The sequence below is a fragment of the Pogoniulus pusillus genome, chromosome 27, assembly GCF_015220805.1.
Source record: "Pogoniulus pusillus isolate bPogPus1 chromosome 27, bPogPus1.pri, whole genome shotgun sequence".
Classification (NCBI taxonomy): domain Eukaryota; kingdom Metazoa; phylum Chordata; class Aves; order Piciformes; family Lybiidae; genus Pogoniulus; species Pogoniulus pusillus.
The window spans coordinates 18186797-18202221 of NC_087290.1; the positions used below are offsets into that span (position 1 = coordinate 18186797).

The 15425-nt window shown below is 50.7% G+C and overlaps 1 protein-coding gene across 2 annotated transcripts in view; it reads right to left on the reverse strand.

Annotated features, from left to right (window-relative positions):
* Window positions 1-15425, reverse strand: part of PTPRR (protein tyrosine phosphatase receptor type R) — a 103357-nt gene that overhangs the window by 39213 nt on the left and 48719 nt on the right. For both annotated transcript variants that reach the window (XM_064166238.1, XM_064166237.1), the window contains exon 6: window positions 14984-15246. In XM_064166238.1, the coding sequence (XP_064022308.1) occupies window positions 14984-15246 (263 nt within the window). The remainder of the gene's footprint in view (window positions 1-14983; window positions 15247-15425) is intronic.

Sequence of the window (15425 nt, forward strand, 5' to 3'; positions counted from 1 at the left end):
CAGCCCCAGGGCTCTCACTCCCTCTCCATAGGGGAGATGCTCAACTCCCCCACTCATCCTGGTGGCTCTCTGATGGACTCTCTCCAGCAGGTCCCTGTCTCTCCTGAACTGGGGAACCCAAAACTGGACACAGCCCCAGGGATCTCAGTCTCTCAGGAATATAACTTAGGGCATATAATCTACACCTTAAATCCAAAGAAAAGAATACATAACCCAGTCACATATTAATGCCCTTCAATACTCCTTTGAGGCTTTAACCAACATCAGCTGAGCTGGAAAAAGACCTGGGTAGGAGTCCTCAATGCAAATATCTTCAGACAGTATCAGCAAGAGAGGCTTTGGCTTTTTTCTTATTTTATTGTGACTTGAAGACTAATCAGTACAATGAGTTCCTTCCTGGTGAGTTTGCCATTTGGGAAAGACAGGAAGGACCATCTGGGAAAAGAGGCGTTTCCTACACCCTGTCAACCTTAAGATAATAAAAAAGCACATTCCTTGTTTATTTGACTTGGTCTTCATTATCTTTAAACTGCTGCAAGTGTCACAGGCAGCAGATTTCTGACCAGACAAATGAATTGTTAGTGCACTTTGAAGAAGTTACTGCCCAGCAGCAGATCCTGCTGAGGAATGGAGAAGGACCTCCTGCCCTGCACTGATGCTCAACAGCACTGCGCCATCTACGGACACCTCTGAACCACAGAGTCACAGCACCATGCAGGCTGGCAAAGCCCCTCAGGAGCACCAAGTCCAACCTAGAACTCTACTCAACAAGATCCACCTTAAATCAGAGCCCTAAGCACCACAGGCAAACCACCCTGAAACACAGCCAGGCTGGGGGACTCCACCACCTCCCTGGGCAGCTCATTCCACTCCCTCACCACTCTCTCCCTGAAAAACTTTGTCCTAATGTCCAATCTAAACCTCCCCAATCTCAGCTTGAGGCCATTCCCCCTTGTTCTGTCTCCAATTCACTGTGAGAAGAGACCAGCACCAACATCTCCACAATCTCCTTTCAGGCAGCTGCAGCCAGCCATGAGCTCTGCCCTCAGCCTCCTCTGTTTCACACTACCCATCCCCAGCTCCCTCAGTAGCTCTTCACCAGATCTATTCTCCAGGCCCTTCCCCAGCTTCCTTGCCCTCCTCTGCACTGCCTCCAGCACCTCCACAGCTCTTGTGAATTGAGGTGCCCAAAACTGAACACAGCACTCAAGCTGTGGCCTCACCAGAGCAGAGTCCAAGGACACAATCCCCTCCCTGCTCTTGCTGGCCACAGCATTTCTGATACCAGCCAGGATGCCATTGACTTTCTTGGCCACCTGGGCACACTGCTGGCTCACATTCAGCTCCTGTCTATTACAACCCTGAGAGTCCCTTTCTGCCAGCAGCTCTCCAGCCACACTGCCCCAAGCAGCCTGCAAACCACTCCACTGCAGCACACAGTACACGAAGCACCTAAGGCTGCCTCTACAGAACTAGAAGTCTTTTACCTCATGTGCTTTGGAAGGAGAAGTCTCACTTCCAAACTGAGCTATGTGCTTAGGTCATACTACCAGCTGTTGGGATTTAGGCTCCTAGAGACAGGAACCACGTATGTGCACTCAGAGGAGCGTGGCCAGCAGATCAAGGCAGGTTCTCCTGCCCCTCTACTCTGCCCTGCTGAGACCTCATGTGGAATACTGTGTTCAGTTCTGGGCACCCCAGTTTAGTAGGGACAGGGATCTACTGGAGAAAGTCCAAGAGAGGGCTATGAAGATGATGATGGAGCTGGAGTACTGCCTTACAGGGAGAGACTGAGGGAACTGGGGCTGTTTGGCCTGATGAAGAGAAGAATTAAGAGGGGATCTAATCAGTGTTTATCAATAGATGAGGGCTGGGGGTCAAGAGGGAGGGAACAAACTCTTCTCACTTGCACCCTGGGATAGGACAAGGGGCAGTGGATGTAGACTACAGCACAGAAACTTCCACTTCAACATAAGAAAGAACTTCTTGAGTGGTTAGGCTGACAGAGGCCCTGGCAGAGGCTGCCCAGAGAGGTTGTGGAGTCTCCTTCTCTGGAGCCTTTCCAGCCCTGTCTGGATGTGCTCCTGTGTGACCTGTGCTGGATTCTCTGCTCCTGATGTGGCTGGTGGTTGGACTGGAAGATCTCCAGAGGTCCCTTCCAACCCCTAACAGCCTGTGAGCCTGTGATGTGCACTTGGCCATGCCATTCAGCTGCTTCTGAAGTCCCTGGAGCTGATACCTATAAACCTTTCCCTCTTCCCAGCTTTCTCTTCTCCATCCACTTTAGCAGTCTGGTTTCCCAGCCTTGCTTTCTAGGGGCAATTTTGCTCAAACAAGTGTACTAACATACAAAGTGCCTGGATTGCCTTTTGAATTGAAGTTTTGGAGATCCACTTTAGGCTTGCAATCTGAAGTGGAGCAATGCTTGAACACTTTTAACTGACAGCTGTAAATGTCTGCGTACAGGATGTGCTTTATCTTCCACTTCAGAGATTAGATAGACCTTTAAAAGAGGTATTGTCAAGATGTAGAGTCACATTAAGAGCCAAGTATCTGATGAAAACAGACAGGTAAGTGAACTGGAGCTCCTTTTCACAGAGCTCAGCAGATCCCTTGAAGGTTAGGGCCCTGGCCACTGCCTGCTTTCCCATAGAGGAGCGCATAGGCTGGGCTCTAGAGATGCAAAATGCATCTGTGCCTCTGCTCAGAGATGAAGGCATGAGCCAGAGCACAGACATTTAGGATCTGTTTTGTCACTACAGACTGGACATTTCAGAATGAAATCACTATAATTGCCTCAAAGCTCTTCTCTATTAGCAAAGGCCTGGTGGCATTGGTCAAAAGTGGCACAAGAAATAAAGCATAGAATGGTTTAGGCTGGAAAGGAAACAAAGCTCATCCAGTTCCACCCCCTCACTATAGGCAGGGACACCTCCCACTAGAGCAGGTTGCTCAAGGCCTGATCCAGCATTCCCTTGGACATGGACCATCCAGAACCAAAGGTTCCTTCCATGTCTTTGTGTTCGATGCCATCTGTGCTTTTTCCTTCAGACAGATTTCTCAGCCCCCCTTATGACCTCTGCACTGTCCCAGGACAATGAGCTGTGTAGCTGGGAGCCAGGCAATAGTGACCAGCAGGCATGGGCACTTGAGAGGTATTTAGGCCATCTACATTTAGGGAAATCCTTGTGACAAAGCAGAAAACCTTTCTTTTATTCTAATCTTATCAGTAAACTGTAAATGCATCCTCTCTAGCCAGAGGATTACCCCTGGGATTAATTACAACACCAGCTTTCTGCTTTTCACAATGCCTTCTGCTTTCACAAACCTATTCAGTATTGTGTGCTCAGTGGGCCAAATTCTCTTCCCAGATGCCTCTCCAAATCCACTGAGGCAAAACAAAGTGGAGCCTGAAGCGAAACAAGGCCATGCAAAGTGGATTGATTAGCTCTTGTGTGCTTCCCTGCTCTTCTGATTGCTTGCCTTCATTTGTTGCAAGGCTGTGCTGTTACATCCACCATCAAATGCAGGGGAGAGGAACCCAAAGCCTCTTGACTATGAAGCAGTCCTCTGGAGGAATTTGCTACGAGCAGGAAGGGTTTGAGACATCTCAAAGACAAGCATGGTGGAAAGCAGAAGCGCCAGCCCTGGAAGAGGGGCAGGCTCAGCTGCCTCCTGCCCAGCACTGGCCCCAGCTTTCACTGGCATCACAGCCTTCCAGAGAGCTACAATTGGTCATTGCAAAGCATGGGGACTGAGTTCCCTAGAGAAACATTGTCCTCAACGACATTTTTCTGTGTGGGAATTATATACAGCACTTCCCCTCCTGATGCCTATCGCATATTTGAGCGGTCACATGAAGCCGCAGCGCTCGGCTTTGCTCCCTGTTATCAAACCACAGGATTCACATCACAGGGGTAATTATAGCTGCCATAAATTAATGGCAACAGTACACACAGCCTAATGATCAAAAGTATATTCCTTGACAGGGAACAGAAGAGACGTTCCTGTGTCAGAAAGAAATCCTGCTATGGTAGCTTTTACAGACAGCCCTGGTGCAAAACCTGAAGGCAAAGCTCATGAGCTCAGGTGTTGGAAGAAGCCAGAGCAGTGATCTGCAGTAACAGCTTGGGTCACTCACTCAGACAGTTAATGTCTCACTTGCCTTAGCTGGAAAGCCACAGAATCACAGAATTGTCAGGGATGAAAGAGACCTCAAGCATCATTTAGCTCCAAACTCCCTGCCATGGGCAGGGACACCTCATGCTAGATCAGGTTGCCCAGAGCCACATCCAGCCTGGCCTTAAAAGCTTCCAGGGATGAGGTTTCCACCACCTCCTGGGGCAACCCCTTCCAGACTCCCATCACCCTCATGCTGAAGAACTTCTTCCTAACATCCAGTCTGAATCTCCTCATTTCCAGCTTTGTTCCATTCCCCCCAGTCCTATCACTACCTGGCACCTCAAAAGTCCCTCCCCAGCTTTCTTGTAGCCCACTTCAGATACTGAAAGGCCACAAGAAGGTCACCTGGGAGCCTTCTTCTCTCCAGACTGAACAACCCCAACTCCCTCAATCTCTCCTCACAGCAGAGCAGCTCCAGCCCTCTGCTCATCCTCATGGCCCTTCTCTGGACACCTTCCAGCAGCTCCATCTCCCTCTTGTAACAGAGGCTCCGGAGCTGGATGCAGTACTCCAGGTGGGGTCTCACTAGTGTGGAGCAGAGGGGGAGGATCAGTTCCCTTGCCCTGCTGCCCACACTGCTCTGGCTGCAGCTCAGGCTCTGATTGGCTTTTTGGGCTGAAAAAGGTCTCCAGCAATCCCTTCCAACTCCTGCCATCCTGTGATTAACAGAGGCACTCAAGAAGACTTCTATAAAGGTCCCCACACATAGCAAAAGGAACCTTTCCAGTACATCTCAAACCCTGGTCTATCTCATCAGGACACTTCCTTCTACATCAACTGTTTATTCTACTGACATCAGCACCTGTGGGTTCTTGTCAAGGACTCATTAGAGGGACTGCATTTCACCCTGCTTCTAACCCAATCTCACAATGAAACTGGTTCTCTTCTTCCTCTCTTTGTCCCTCAGCCTGGCATTTCCAAGCTGCCCACGTGAAGAGGTGATGTGTTTGGATGTAAATCTCACAGAAGACACATCCTGCCTGGGCACAGCCTATCAAGATACTAAGAGCCTTCATGTTCAGCTACTGTGCTTCTCCTCCTCACCTTCCCAGATGTCCTACTCTGCCTGCACCCTGGGACAGCTGGTGAAGCATTCACAGAAAGCCTGCCTGGGATGGATGGCCACAGAAGCGAAGCAGAGGCAGAGAGGAGTGAAGGAAATCAGTCACTGGAAAGCTGCATTGCTGTTGTCCATCAGAGGGACACAAAGATGATGAAGGGGCTGGAGCATTGCCCTGCATGGAGAGGCTGAGGGACCTGGGGCTGTTTGGTCTGGTGAAGAGAAGATTTAGAGGGACTCTAATCAGTGTTTTTAAACAGATGAGGGCTGGGGGTCAAGAGGGAGGGGACAAACTCTGCTCACTTGCACCCTGGGATAGGACAAGGGGAAATGGGTATAAACTGCGGCACAGGAAGTTCCAGCTCAAGATGAGGAAGAACTTCTTGAGTGTAAGGGTGCCAGAGCCCTGGCACAGGCTGCCCAGAGAGGTTGTGGAGTCTCCTTCTCTTCCAGCCCTGTTTGGATTCATTCCTGCGTGACCTGCAGTAGATTCTCTGCTCCTGCTCTGGCAGAGGGGGGTTGGACTGGAAGATCTGCAGAGGTCCCTTCCAACCCCTAACAGCCTGTGAGCCTGTGATCCTGTTAACCCTCTGGCCAAATTGTGCTTAAAAACCTGAACCTGATGCTGGACAAGACAAGAGGATTGCTCACACAACTGAAACTACTCACGTGCCCAGGGCAACAATGGCTTGGTTGATCCCAGACCTGAGAATCATTTAAATCTCAGAACTAGATGATCTTCGAGGTCCCTTCCAACCGAGACCATTCTGTGACTCTATGGCTACATCCCCTCAGTTTCTTGTGCCGTGCGTTGCTTTTCGGAAGATCAGCTGGACAAATCACTGCAAAGCCACCAGAACTGTCTACCAGATGGTGGCCACTGATTAATTTCTCTTAACTCGAGCCAAAAAGGAAGAAAATGCGATGGGTGGAGCAGCAAAGACAAGCACAATCAACATCCGAGCAAACAGGGTTTCCTGTCACCTTGGGAACCACACTGATTGGCACGGCGGCTTCCTGTGTACAAGCTAAAACCAGTAGCAACTGGAGTAACACGAATAAATTCCCAGATAAGAGAGCTGGGAGTATAATAAATTCACTACAAAAGTCCTGACTAAATCTCACAGGGCAGCAAAGGCAACACCTAGGGTTAGACATGCACTGAGCGCTGAGCTGAGCGCTCCCTGGCATCTCAGAGGACTACAAAGCTGCTCAGGAAGGATTTCCCCATACCAGGGTGGGTTACTTCACCTGAATGATGCACTCCCAGGAATTAATGTCATGTGCTCGGAAGAGCTTTTAGCTCTTTGCAACAGCTAAAAAAATCCCCAAACAGGTGGGACAGTTTAAAGGAGAAGAGATGGAGCTAGGAGTGGAAACGTCCTCTCTGTCCACGCTGAGCCGAAGCAGTTTGCAAGAGGTGCTAGAGACACAGGAAGAGGGACAGTGGGTGTAAGGCTGGGAGCTAGTACATAGCTATTTGCATCTATTTACTGAGATGGTAACTCCCACAGAGGTTTTTCTTGCTGCAATGTTCTCTAGCCACAACCAAAACATCTCAACCAGCCAGGAACTGAACAGTTAAAACATGGTTTTTAAAGGGTCTTTGTCTGGCTGCTGCCTGAGTTCACTTCCCTGGCAGAGAAAGGGGACAATTCACATTCCTGTCCTCTTCCTACACATCAGATAAGCAAAGACAACTGCAGTGAGTTGGACAGAACAGACATTTGTGCAACTCAGAGCTCCAGCACTTGTAAAACGTTTCTCAGAGGGGTCCTGCACCAGTGGAAACTTTGAACAAGTGCAAGTGGGAGGTAAAGAACAGTCTGGCCAGGAGGACAAGGGAGGTTCTTCTGCCCCTGTACTCTGCACTGCTCAGGCCACACCTGGAGTGCTGTATCCAGTTCTGGGCTCTTCTATTCAAGAGAGATGTTGAGGTGCTGGAAGGTGTTTGGAGAAGGGCAGCAAGGCTGGGGAGGGGCCTGGAGCACAGCCCTATGAGGAGAGGCTGAGGGAGCTGGGGGGGTGCAGCCTGCATCAGAGGAGGCTCAGGGCAGAGCTCATTGCTGTCTACTACTACCTGAAGGGAGGCTGTAGCCAGCTGAGGTTGGGCTCTGGTCCCAGTCAAGCAGCAACAGAACAAGGGGACACAGCCTCAAGTTGTGTCAGGGGAGGTCTAGGCTGGATGTTAGGAGGAAGTTGTTGGCAGAGAGAGTGATTGGCATTGGAATGGGCTGCCCAGGGAGGTGGTGGAGTCGCCATCCTCGGAGGCGTTCAAGCAAAGCCTGGATGAAGCATTTAGTGCCAAGGTCTGGTTGGTTGGATAGGGCTGGTTGCTAGGTTGGACTGGATGAGCTTGGAGGTCTCCTCTAACCTGGCTGATTCTATGAGTCTATGATTCTTCAGACAGAAACACCTAACAGCCAGTTCCAATCCAGGGGCAAAGAATGTGGCTACAGGAGTTTTATTTGCCATATCCAAAACATGCTCTAATGAGTTGGTGGCAGAGATGGACCTGAACACAAAGATTTCTGACTCAACTCAAACTCATTTTCCTGTTCCCTGGTGCTCTGCAAACTCCTTCTGACAGGATCCCACCAGAAAATTGACCTCTGGTACTTTTGTGCTGGCTTTGAACAATTACACTGACATTTTCACAGAATCAGCCAGGTTGGAAGAGAGCTCCAAGCTCATCCAGTCCAACCTAGCACCCAGCCTTGGCCAATCAACCAGACCATGGCACTAAGTGCCTCAGCCAGTCTTCTTTGGACACTGACAACAACCCCTAGGATTTAAATTAAGAATGCAGAAAGCACATTCAGCTCCACACAATAGTGTAAATCCATGCAAAGCAAATATATTTGAGCCAGGAAATTCAAGGCCTCTTCCTGTAAATACATTAAGCTCCCACACTTGTGCCATAAACTACAAAGCCTGGCATGTTTACAGTAGTCTAACTGCAAGGTGCTGCCCTCTGAGCATTAACTTGAAATGATTCCTCACAGTGAATGGTTTTGCAGACATGTAACAGATCAGCCACAGCATCATTTTCTTTGCAGCAGCTATGCTCTGTGAGCAGTGAGTGGTTCTCTCCCCTCCAGCACTGCTCACGCTGGCATTGCTGCCTCCCCTCTTGCACAGCATCTTCTGTTCTCCTCTGCCCCAGCAGTGCTTCCAGACTGCTGCAGAATTATTTTGGTTTACATTTACAAAGTATTTCACTTTCTCTGCCAGTTTGTTGGCTTTTTTTTTTTCTCTACCTGTTAAACATTTTTCTGTCCTATTCTACTATATTCATCCTCCTGTATTTATTTGCAGAGAAAAAAAACCCCAAAGCCTGAGCATGAAGCACATTTAATATTACTTGGCCTGAATGAGAGCCCTGCATGCCCCTAGCATTCTGGTATGTGAGCATGAGGAGCTATTGCTTTTAGACAAGCAAATTTTCCAGTGAATGTGTAGCAGACTGCAAAAAGAAAACAACCCCAAAGTGCTGTGATTTTCCCAACTGATCATTTAGATGTAATAGCCACAGTTACAGGCCTCTGGGGCTAGGATGGAATACAAATGACTGAGAAGCACAGTCCAAAGCACTGCCTTTTTTAACACACAGAGCAGAAGAGCTGTTTCCCAGAATCACAGAATTGTCAGGGCTGGAAGGGACCTCAAGCATCATCCAGTTCCAACCCCCTTGCCATGGGCAGGGACATCTCACACTAGATCAAGTTGGCCAGAACCACAACCAGACTCGCCTTAGAAAATTCCAGGGATGAGGCTTTCACCACCTCCCTGGGCAACCCCTGCCAGGCTCTCACCACCCTCATGCTGAACAACTTCTTCCTAACATCCAATCTTAATCTACCCACTTCTAGTTTTGCTCCATTCCCCCCCAGTCCTATCACTACCTGACAGCATAAAAGGTCCCTCCCCAGCCTTCTTGTAGCCCACTTCAGATACCCGAAGGCCACAGTGAGATCTCCTTACTGTGACAATAGCAACTCTGAAGTGTTTTGTGAAGTTCTGGGACTTAAGCATCCCCCCTGTGAATCGAGACTGAGAGCCCTGGGGCTGTTTAGTCTGCAGAAGAGAAGGCTGAGAGGGGATCTGAGCAATGTCTATCGATAGCTGAGGGGTGGGGGTCCAGTGGAGGGGGCCAAGCTCTTTTGGGTGCTGCACAGCAATAAGCCAAGGAGCAATGGATGCAAACTGGAACAGAGAAGGTTTCAGCTCCACAGGAGGAGAAAGTTCTTTGGAGTGAGGGTGCCAGAGCCCTGGAGCAGGCTGCCCAGAGAGGCTGTGGAGTCTCCTTCTCTGGAGCCTCTGCAACCCCAGCTGGATGCATCCTTGTGTGGACTGCCCTGGGTGATGCTGCTTTGGCAGGGGCTGGACTGGCTGATCTCTGGAGGTCTCATCCAACCTCTAACATTCGGTGATTTTGAGCTGACTGGTCTGGAAGACGCCAGGGAGCTCTGAAGCCAGCCCTTCACTTGCCTACCGCAGTAGGAAGGAAAAGAAGCAGCCTCCCGAGGCACCACCCTCACTACCTGACACCTTCCCTCCTCCGGGAGCCGCAGGCAGCGAGCGGAGCCGCAGGCGGCGCTGCGGCCGGAGCCGGGGGGTGGCAGTACTGGCCGCAGGCTGCAGGTGGCGCTCGCCCCCGCCCGGCCAGGCACGGAGCGGAGAGCGCCGGCAGAGAGCGGAGCCGCCGCCTGCCCGCGGCTGCCCTGCCGCTGCTGCGGGACCTGAGCCTCCGCAGGCTCACGGGACGTCAGGGGCGGGAAGGGACCCAAAGAGTCCATCGAGTCCAGCCCCCCTGCCAGAGCAGGGTCACCTATGCCGGATCACAGCTCACAGGATGTCAAGGGCTGGAGGGACCCAGTGAGATCTTCGAGTCCAACCCCTCTGCCAGAGCAGGACCACACAGTCCAGCTCAGGGCACACAGGAGCACATCCAGACAGGGCTGGAAAGGCTCCACAGAAGAGACTCCACAACCTCTCTGGGCAGCCTGTGCCAGGGCTCTGGGACCCTTCCAGTCAACCCCTTGTGCTGAGCTGGAACCTGCTGTGCTGCAGCTTCCATCCATTGCTGCTTGTCCTATGCCAGGGAGCAGTGAGCAGAGCCTGTCCCCCATTCCTGACCCCCAGCCCTCAGAGAGTTATAGACATTGATTAGATCTCCTCTCAGTCTTCTCCAGACTGAGCAGCCCCAGGTCCCTCAGCCTCTCCTCATCAGGCAGTGCTCCAGTCCCCTCATCATCCTCATAGTCCTCCACTGGACCCTCTCCAGCAGATCTCTGTCCCTCTTCACATGGGGAGCCCAAAAGTGGAGGCAGTGCTCAAGATGAGGTCTCTCCAGGGATGCTGAGCCTTACAAAAATCCACTGCATGAGAGCCTGTCCCTATAGGCAGAACAAACACGGACTTGGGTCTGGTATTGGGAATATTCCTGTGTCAGGAGCAGTGACAAGCAGGGCCAGGGAGGTGACTGTCCCCCTCTGCAGGGCACTGCTGACGTCCTGCAGCATCACAGAACACTGAGAACAGAGCTGGGGCTCTGCAGCCTGGAGAAGAGAAGGCTTGGAGGAGACCTCAGAGTGGCCTTGCAGTGTCTGAAGGGAGCTCCAGGAGGGCTGGGGAGGGACTATTGACAAGGACTTGGAATGAGAGGATGAGGAGGAATGGGTTTGAACTGGCAGAGGGGAGAGTGAAAGTGGACGTTAGGAAGAAGTTGCTTGCAGTGAGGGTGGTGAGACACTGGCACAGGTTGCTCAAAGAGGTGGTGGAAGCCTCATCACTGGAGGTGTTTAAGGCCAGGCTGGATGAGGCTGTGGACAGCCTGCTCTAGTGTGAGGTGTCCCTGCCCATAGCAGGGGGGTTGGAACTAGAAGATCCTTGTGGACTGATTCTATGATTCTATGCAAACACTGCTCAGGAACCACTGTGAAGCCACCTGGCCAAAGGAATCTCAATGCTAAGTCTGTCAAGTTCCCATACCCACATGAGGCTGTCGAGAGCTGCTTCCCCTGGCACAAACCAAAACGAGGATAGCAAATGCTCTTGAATGAGTGCCCTCAAGTTGAACCTATGAATAGGAGTGGACCATCAGCCTTGATCCCACCCCATACTGTCAGAAAAAGGGCTGTGACCAGGCTGTTCTGTGCACAGCATTAGGGCACCATGTAACAGGGATGGCCTAGGGTAGCCCCATGCAAGGTTGCTGTGGGGCAGAAAGGTGGAGAGGGGTTTTTACCTGTCACATACTTGACCATTAGGTGTTACCTGAGGGTGGTGTGCTGCTGTATTATTATTATTTTTTGCTTCCTGTGCTTCTGAGAGTCAAAATCTGTGCTAATGTATCCACAGTACAGGATGCAGTAAGTAACAGCTGCTTATTTCAGAGGAGGAGAAGACAACCTGCTCCCTAAAATTCTCTCCCTCGCATCCCTGGTATCTTCATATTACTGAACATGAAACAGACTTAAACCACAGTCCCTTAGAAGTGGATTTGTGCTGCTAAATTGTACATGTGTTAAACATGAACTGCAAAATGGGACCTCAGGGCATCTGCTTTCATTTTTCCACAATGGCACAGTTTCTGGTGCTCTTTCATGTCAGAAGCTCAAGAGCTCTGTGCCTTCAGCTTCTTTTTTCCCTTAGCACTAAGCTGAAATGCCAGGTCTGTTTGCTCAAACATCAGGTTCAGGTTCCTCTTTGTATTTCAGCTTTCAATTTTAACACATCTGACTCAGAACTTTGTCCTTCCAGAGGATGAAATTTTGTTTAGGGGTATTAGCCCCAGACAGTCAATCGTGTCCTGGGCTGCATCAGGAGAAATGTGGCCAGCAGGGCAAGGGAGGGGATTCTGCCCCTTAGCTCTGCTCTCATCAGACTCCACCTGCAGTCCTGGGGGCAGTTCTGGAGCCCCCAGCACAAGCAGGACATGGAAGTCTTGGAGCCAGTGCAGAGGAGGCCACCAAGATGCTGAGAGGGCTGCAGCAGCTCTGCTGTGAGCACAGGCTGAGAGAGTTGGGGCTGTGCAGCCTGGAGAAGAGAAGGCTTGGAGGAGAGCTTGGAGTGGCCTTGCAGGATCTGAAAGGGGCTACAGAAGGGCTGGGGAGGGACTACTGACAAGCTCTGGTAATGACAGGAGGAGAAGTAATGGGTTTGAAGAGGCAGAGGGGAGATTGAAAGTGGATGTTAGGAAAGGGTTCTTTGCAGTGAGGGTGGTGAGACACTGGCACAGGCTGCCTAGGGAGGTTGTGGAGCACAGAATCACCCAATGGGATCTTTGATCCCATTCTGTGCTTCTGTGCTCTACAACTTCCCTGGAGGTGTTCAAGGCCAGGCTGGATGAGGCCTTGAGCAACCTGTTCTAGTGGGAAGTGTCCCTGCCTATGGTGGGGGGTTGGAACTGGCTGAGCTTTGAGGTCCTTTCCAACCCAAACCATTCTGAGTGCTGAGTTCCTATCTGTGGTGCTGGGAATTAAGTTCTTAGATCAACAGGTTTTTATTTTTGTTGTTTGAGCAACAGAAAAAATTCTTCCCTGGTCTTCAAGTACAAACTCCACTACAAATCCCTTCACCCCAAACTCCCTCAACCACTACATATGCTGTGTTAGGTACTAGGTATTACAAACTAAGGAGGAGATCTCCATGCTTGTGTGCTTTATTTTTAGGGTCCTGTGCAATGAGAACAACTATCAAAACATATTTACTTGCTTCACTCCTTATTCTTTCAGCTGCAGTCATACCACTACATATCTTATGACAGCTTTGCCTTTCAGCATCTTTTACTTAAGGAAGAATGACAGAATCCCAGAATTACTGAGGCTGGAGTAGAGCTCTGAGATCATCCACTCCAGCCTAGGACCTAACACCACCACAGACACCAGACCATGGCACCAAGTGCCACAGCCAAGCTTGCCTGAAACACCTCCAGGGATGCCAACTCCACCACTGCCTTGGGCAGCCCATTCCAGTCTCTAATTCCCCTTTCCATCAGGAAGTGCTTCCTAACATCCAACCTAACCCTCCCCTGGCACAGCTTCAGGCCATGCCCTCTCATCCTGGCACAAGTTGCCTGGCAGCAGAGCCTGACCCCCACCTGACTACCCCTTCCCTTCAGGTAGCTGTAGAGTGTGCTAAGGTCCCCCCTGAGTCTCCTCCAGGCTAACCCAGCCCAGCTCCCTCAGCCTCTCCTCATCACTTTTCCCCCAGTCCCTTCCCCAGTCTCCTCCTCTCAGTCCCTCTCCTTTAGCCCTGTCTGTGGCTCAGAAAGTCATTGATAAAATCTCTGCCATTGAATGCTGTGGCTGGAGCTGAATCAGGGTTGCTGCTCAACTCTGAGAGCCCTCCCAGCCCAGGCTCTGCTCAGTCTCCCTTTCATTCTGATTTCCCTGCATGGTTTCTGCTCTTTCAGCTGTGGTCCGTGCCGGGGTTGAAGAGTTCAGTTGTGTGGCTGCAAGCTGCATCAGTTTTTCAGAGCACTGATGCTTTATGACAGAGGCCTGCAGCCATCAGGCAAGAAACTACACAGGTTTGTAACAGAGGAGAGACAGATGCCACTGTGCATTCTCCTGTGGGGAAATTTAAGTAGCTTTGCAAAGAGAGCAGTGGCCCAGTTTTTGAGAGGTAAAATCAGTGGCAAGGTCTGGTGCCCAAGTATGGGCACATGCTCAGCACTGCTCAGGCCACACCTTGAGTGCTGTGTCCAGTTCTGGGCCACTCAATTCAAGAGAGATGTTGAGGTGCTGGAAGGTGTCTAGAGAAGGGCAGCAAGGCTGGGGAGGGGCCTGGAGCAAAGCCCTGGGAGGACAAGCTGAAGAAGCTGGGGGTGTGCAGCCTGCAGAAGAGGAGGCTCAGGGCAGAGCTCATTGCTGTCTGCAGCTCCCTGCAGGGAGGCTGTAGCCAGGTGGGGTTGGGTTCTGCTGCCAGGCAAGCAGCAACAGAATAAGGGAACACAGCCTCAAGCTGTGCCAGGGCAAGGTCTTGTCTGGATGTTGTTAGGAAGTTGTTGGCAGAGAGAGTGATTGGCATTGGAATGGGCTGCCCAGGGAGGTGGTGGAGTCACCGTCCCTGGAGGTGTTGAAGCCAAGCCTGGCTGGGGCACTTAGTGCCATGGTCTGGTTGATTGGCCAGGGCTGGGTGCTAGGTTGGACTGGATGAGCTTGGAGGTCTCTTCCTACCTGGTTGATTCTATCAGGGTCACTTTCACTACTAATCACTGTTTCCTTTTATGTAAAGCATACAGACACTGGACTGTGTCCTGACCATCATGGGAAGCTGGATTCAGGAATTAAAACTGATCAGAGGTGATAATGAAAACACTGCATGAGATTGGTAGATCCACTCAGTGTAAAGGCTTCATCTTTCCCACGTGCTAGGGATTCTCTGACAATCATTTACTGGCAAAAGAGAACCAACTCTTGTGCCCTCTGCCAGCATCTCCTGGATCAAAACAGGCAAATACCAAAGGAAAACAAAAAATAATTTCTTTGGAGTAATTACTGGAAAGGAGATTGTTGGGATTAGAAACTAGTATTCCAGTACTGCAGTTAACTCAGCCCAGACTCAGATGGAAAGGGGAGAACATACTCATGAGAGAGACACTAACACCCCAAAACCCCACTTCTCCTTTGTCCATATGGCAAAGCCTCCCATTCGTCGACAGAAGAGCCACAGATGAAATCATGCAGCATGAGTATTAACCAAGCAAGGTGAATGCTGAATGCACCATCCTACCTTTCCTGGAGCCCCACAGGTTTCATTCTGAAAGGAGATGGACTGGCACACAGGGGAGGTTTGTGCTCAGGAACACATTGGCCTTGAGGATCCACTACGACGCTGACAACCTTTCGAGCCTCTTCAGGCTGGACCATGCTGCTGGTAGTCTTGTACTCAGCCTGAGATGTCTGCAGGGGCAGGGGTGAGAGGTGGATCTCCTGCTTCTTTTCCTTCTCTTGTCTCAGTGACAACTGGATCTTCTCCTTTAGTCTGTATAGAACCTACACAAATAAGGAGGAAAACCCAATCTCAGTTCCCTGGGAAGATTGCTGGATGTGGTGCTCATTCCTAGAAGCTAAGTCAGGAGCTGTGTCACACAGTGTTGACCACAGGATAAACATTTCCACGGCACAAAGCACAGAATCATGGAATCATAGGATCAAGCAGGTTGGAAGAGATC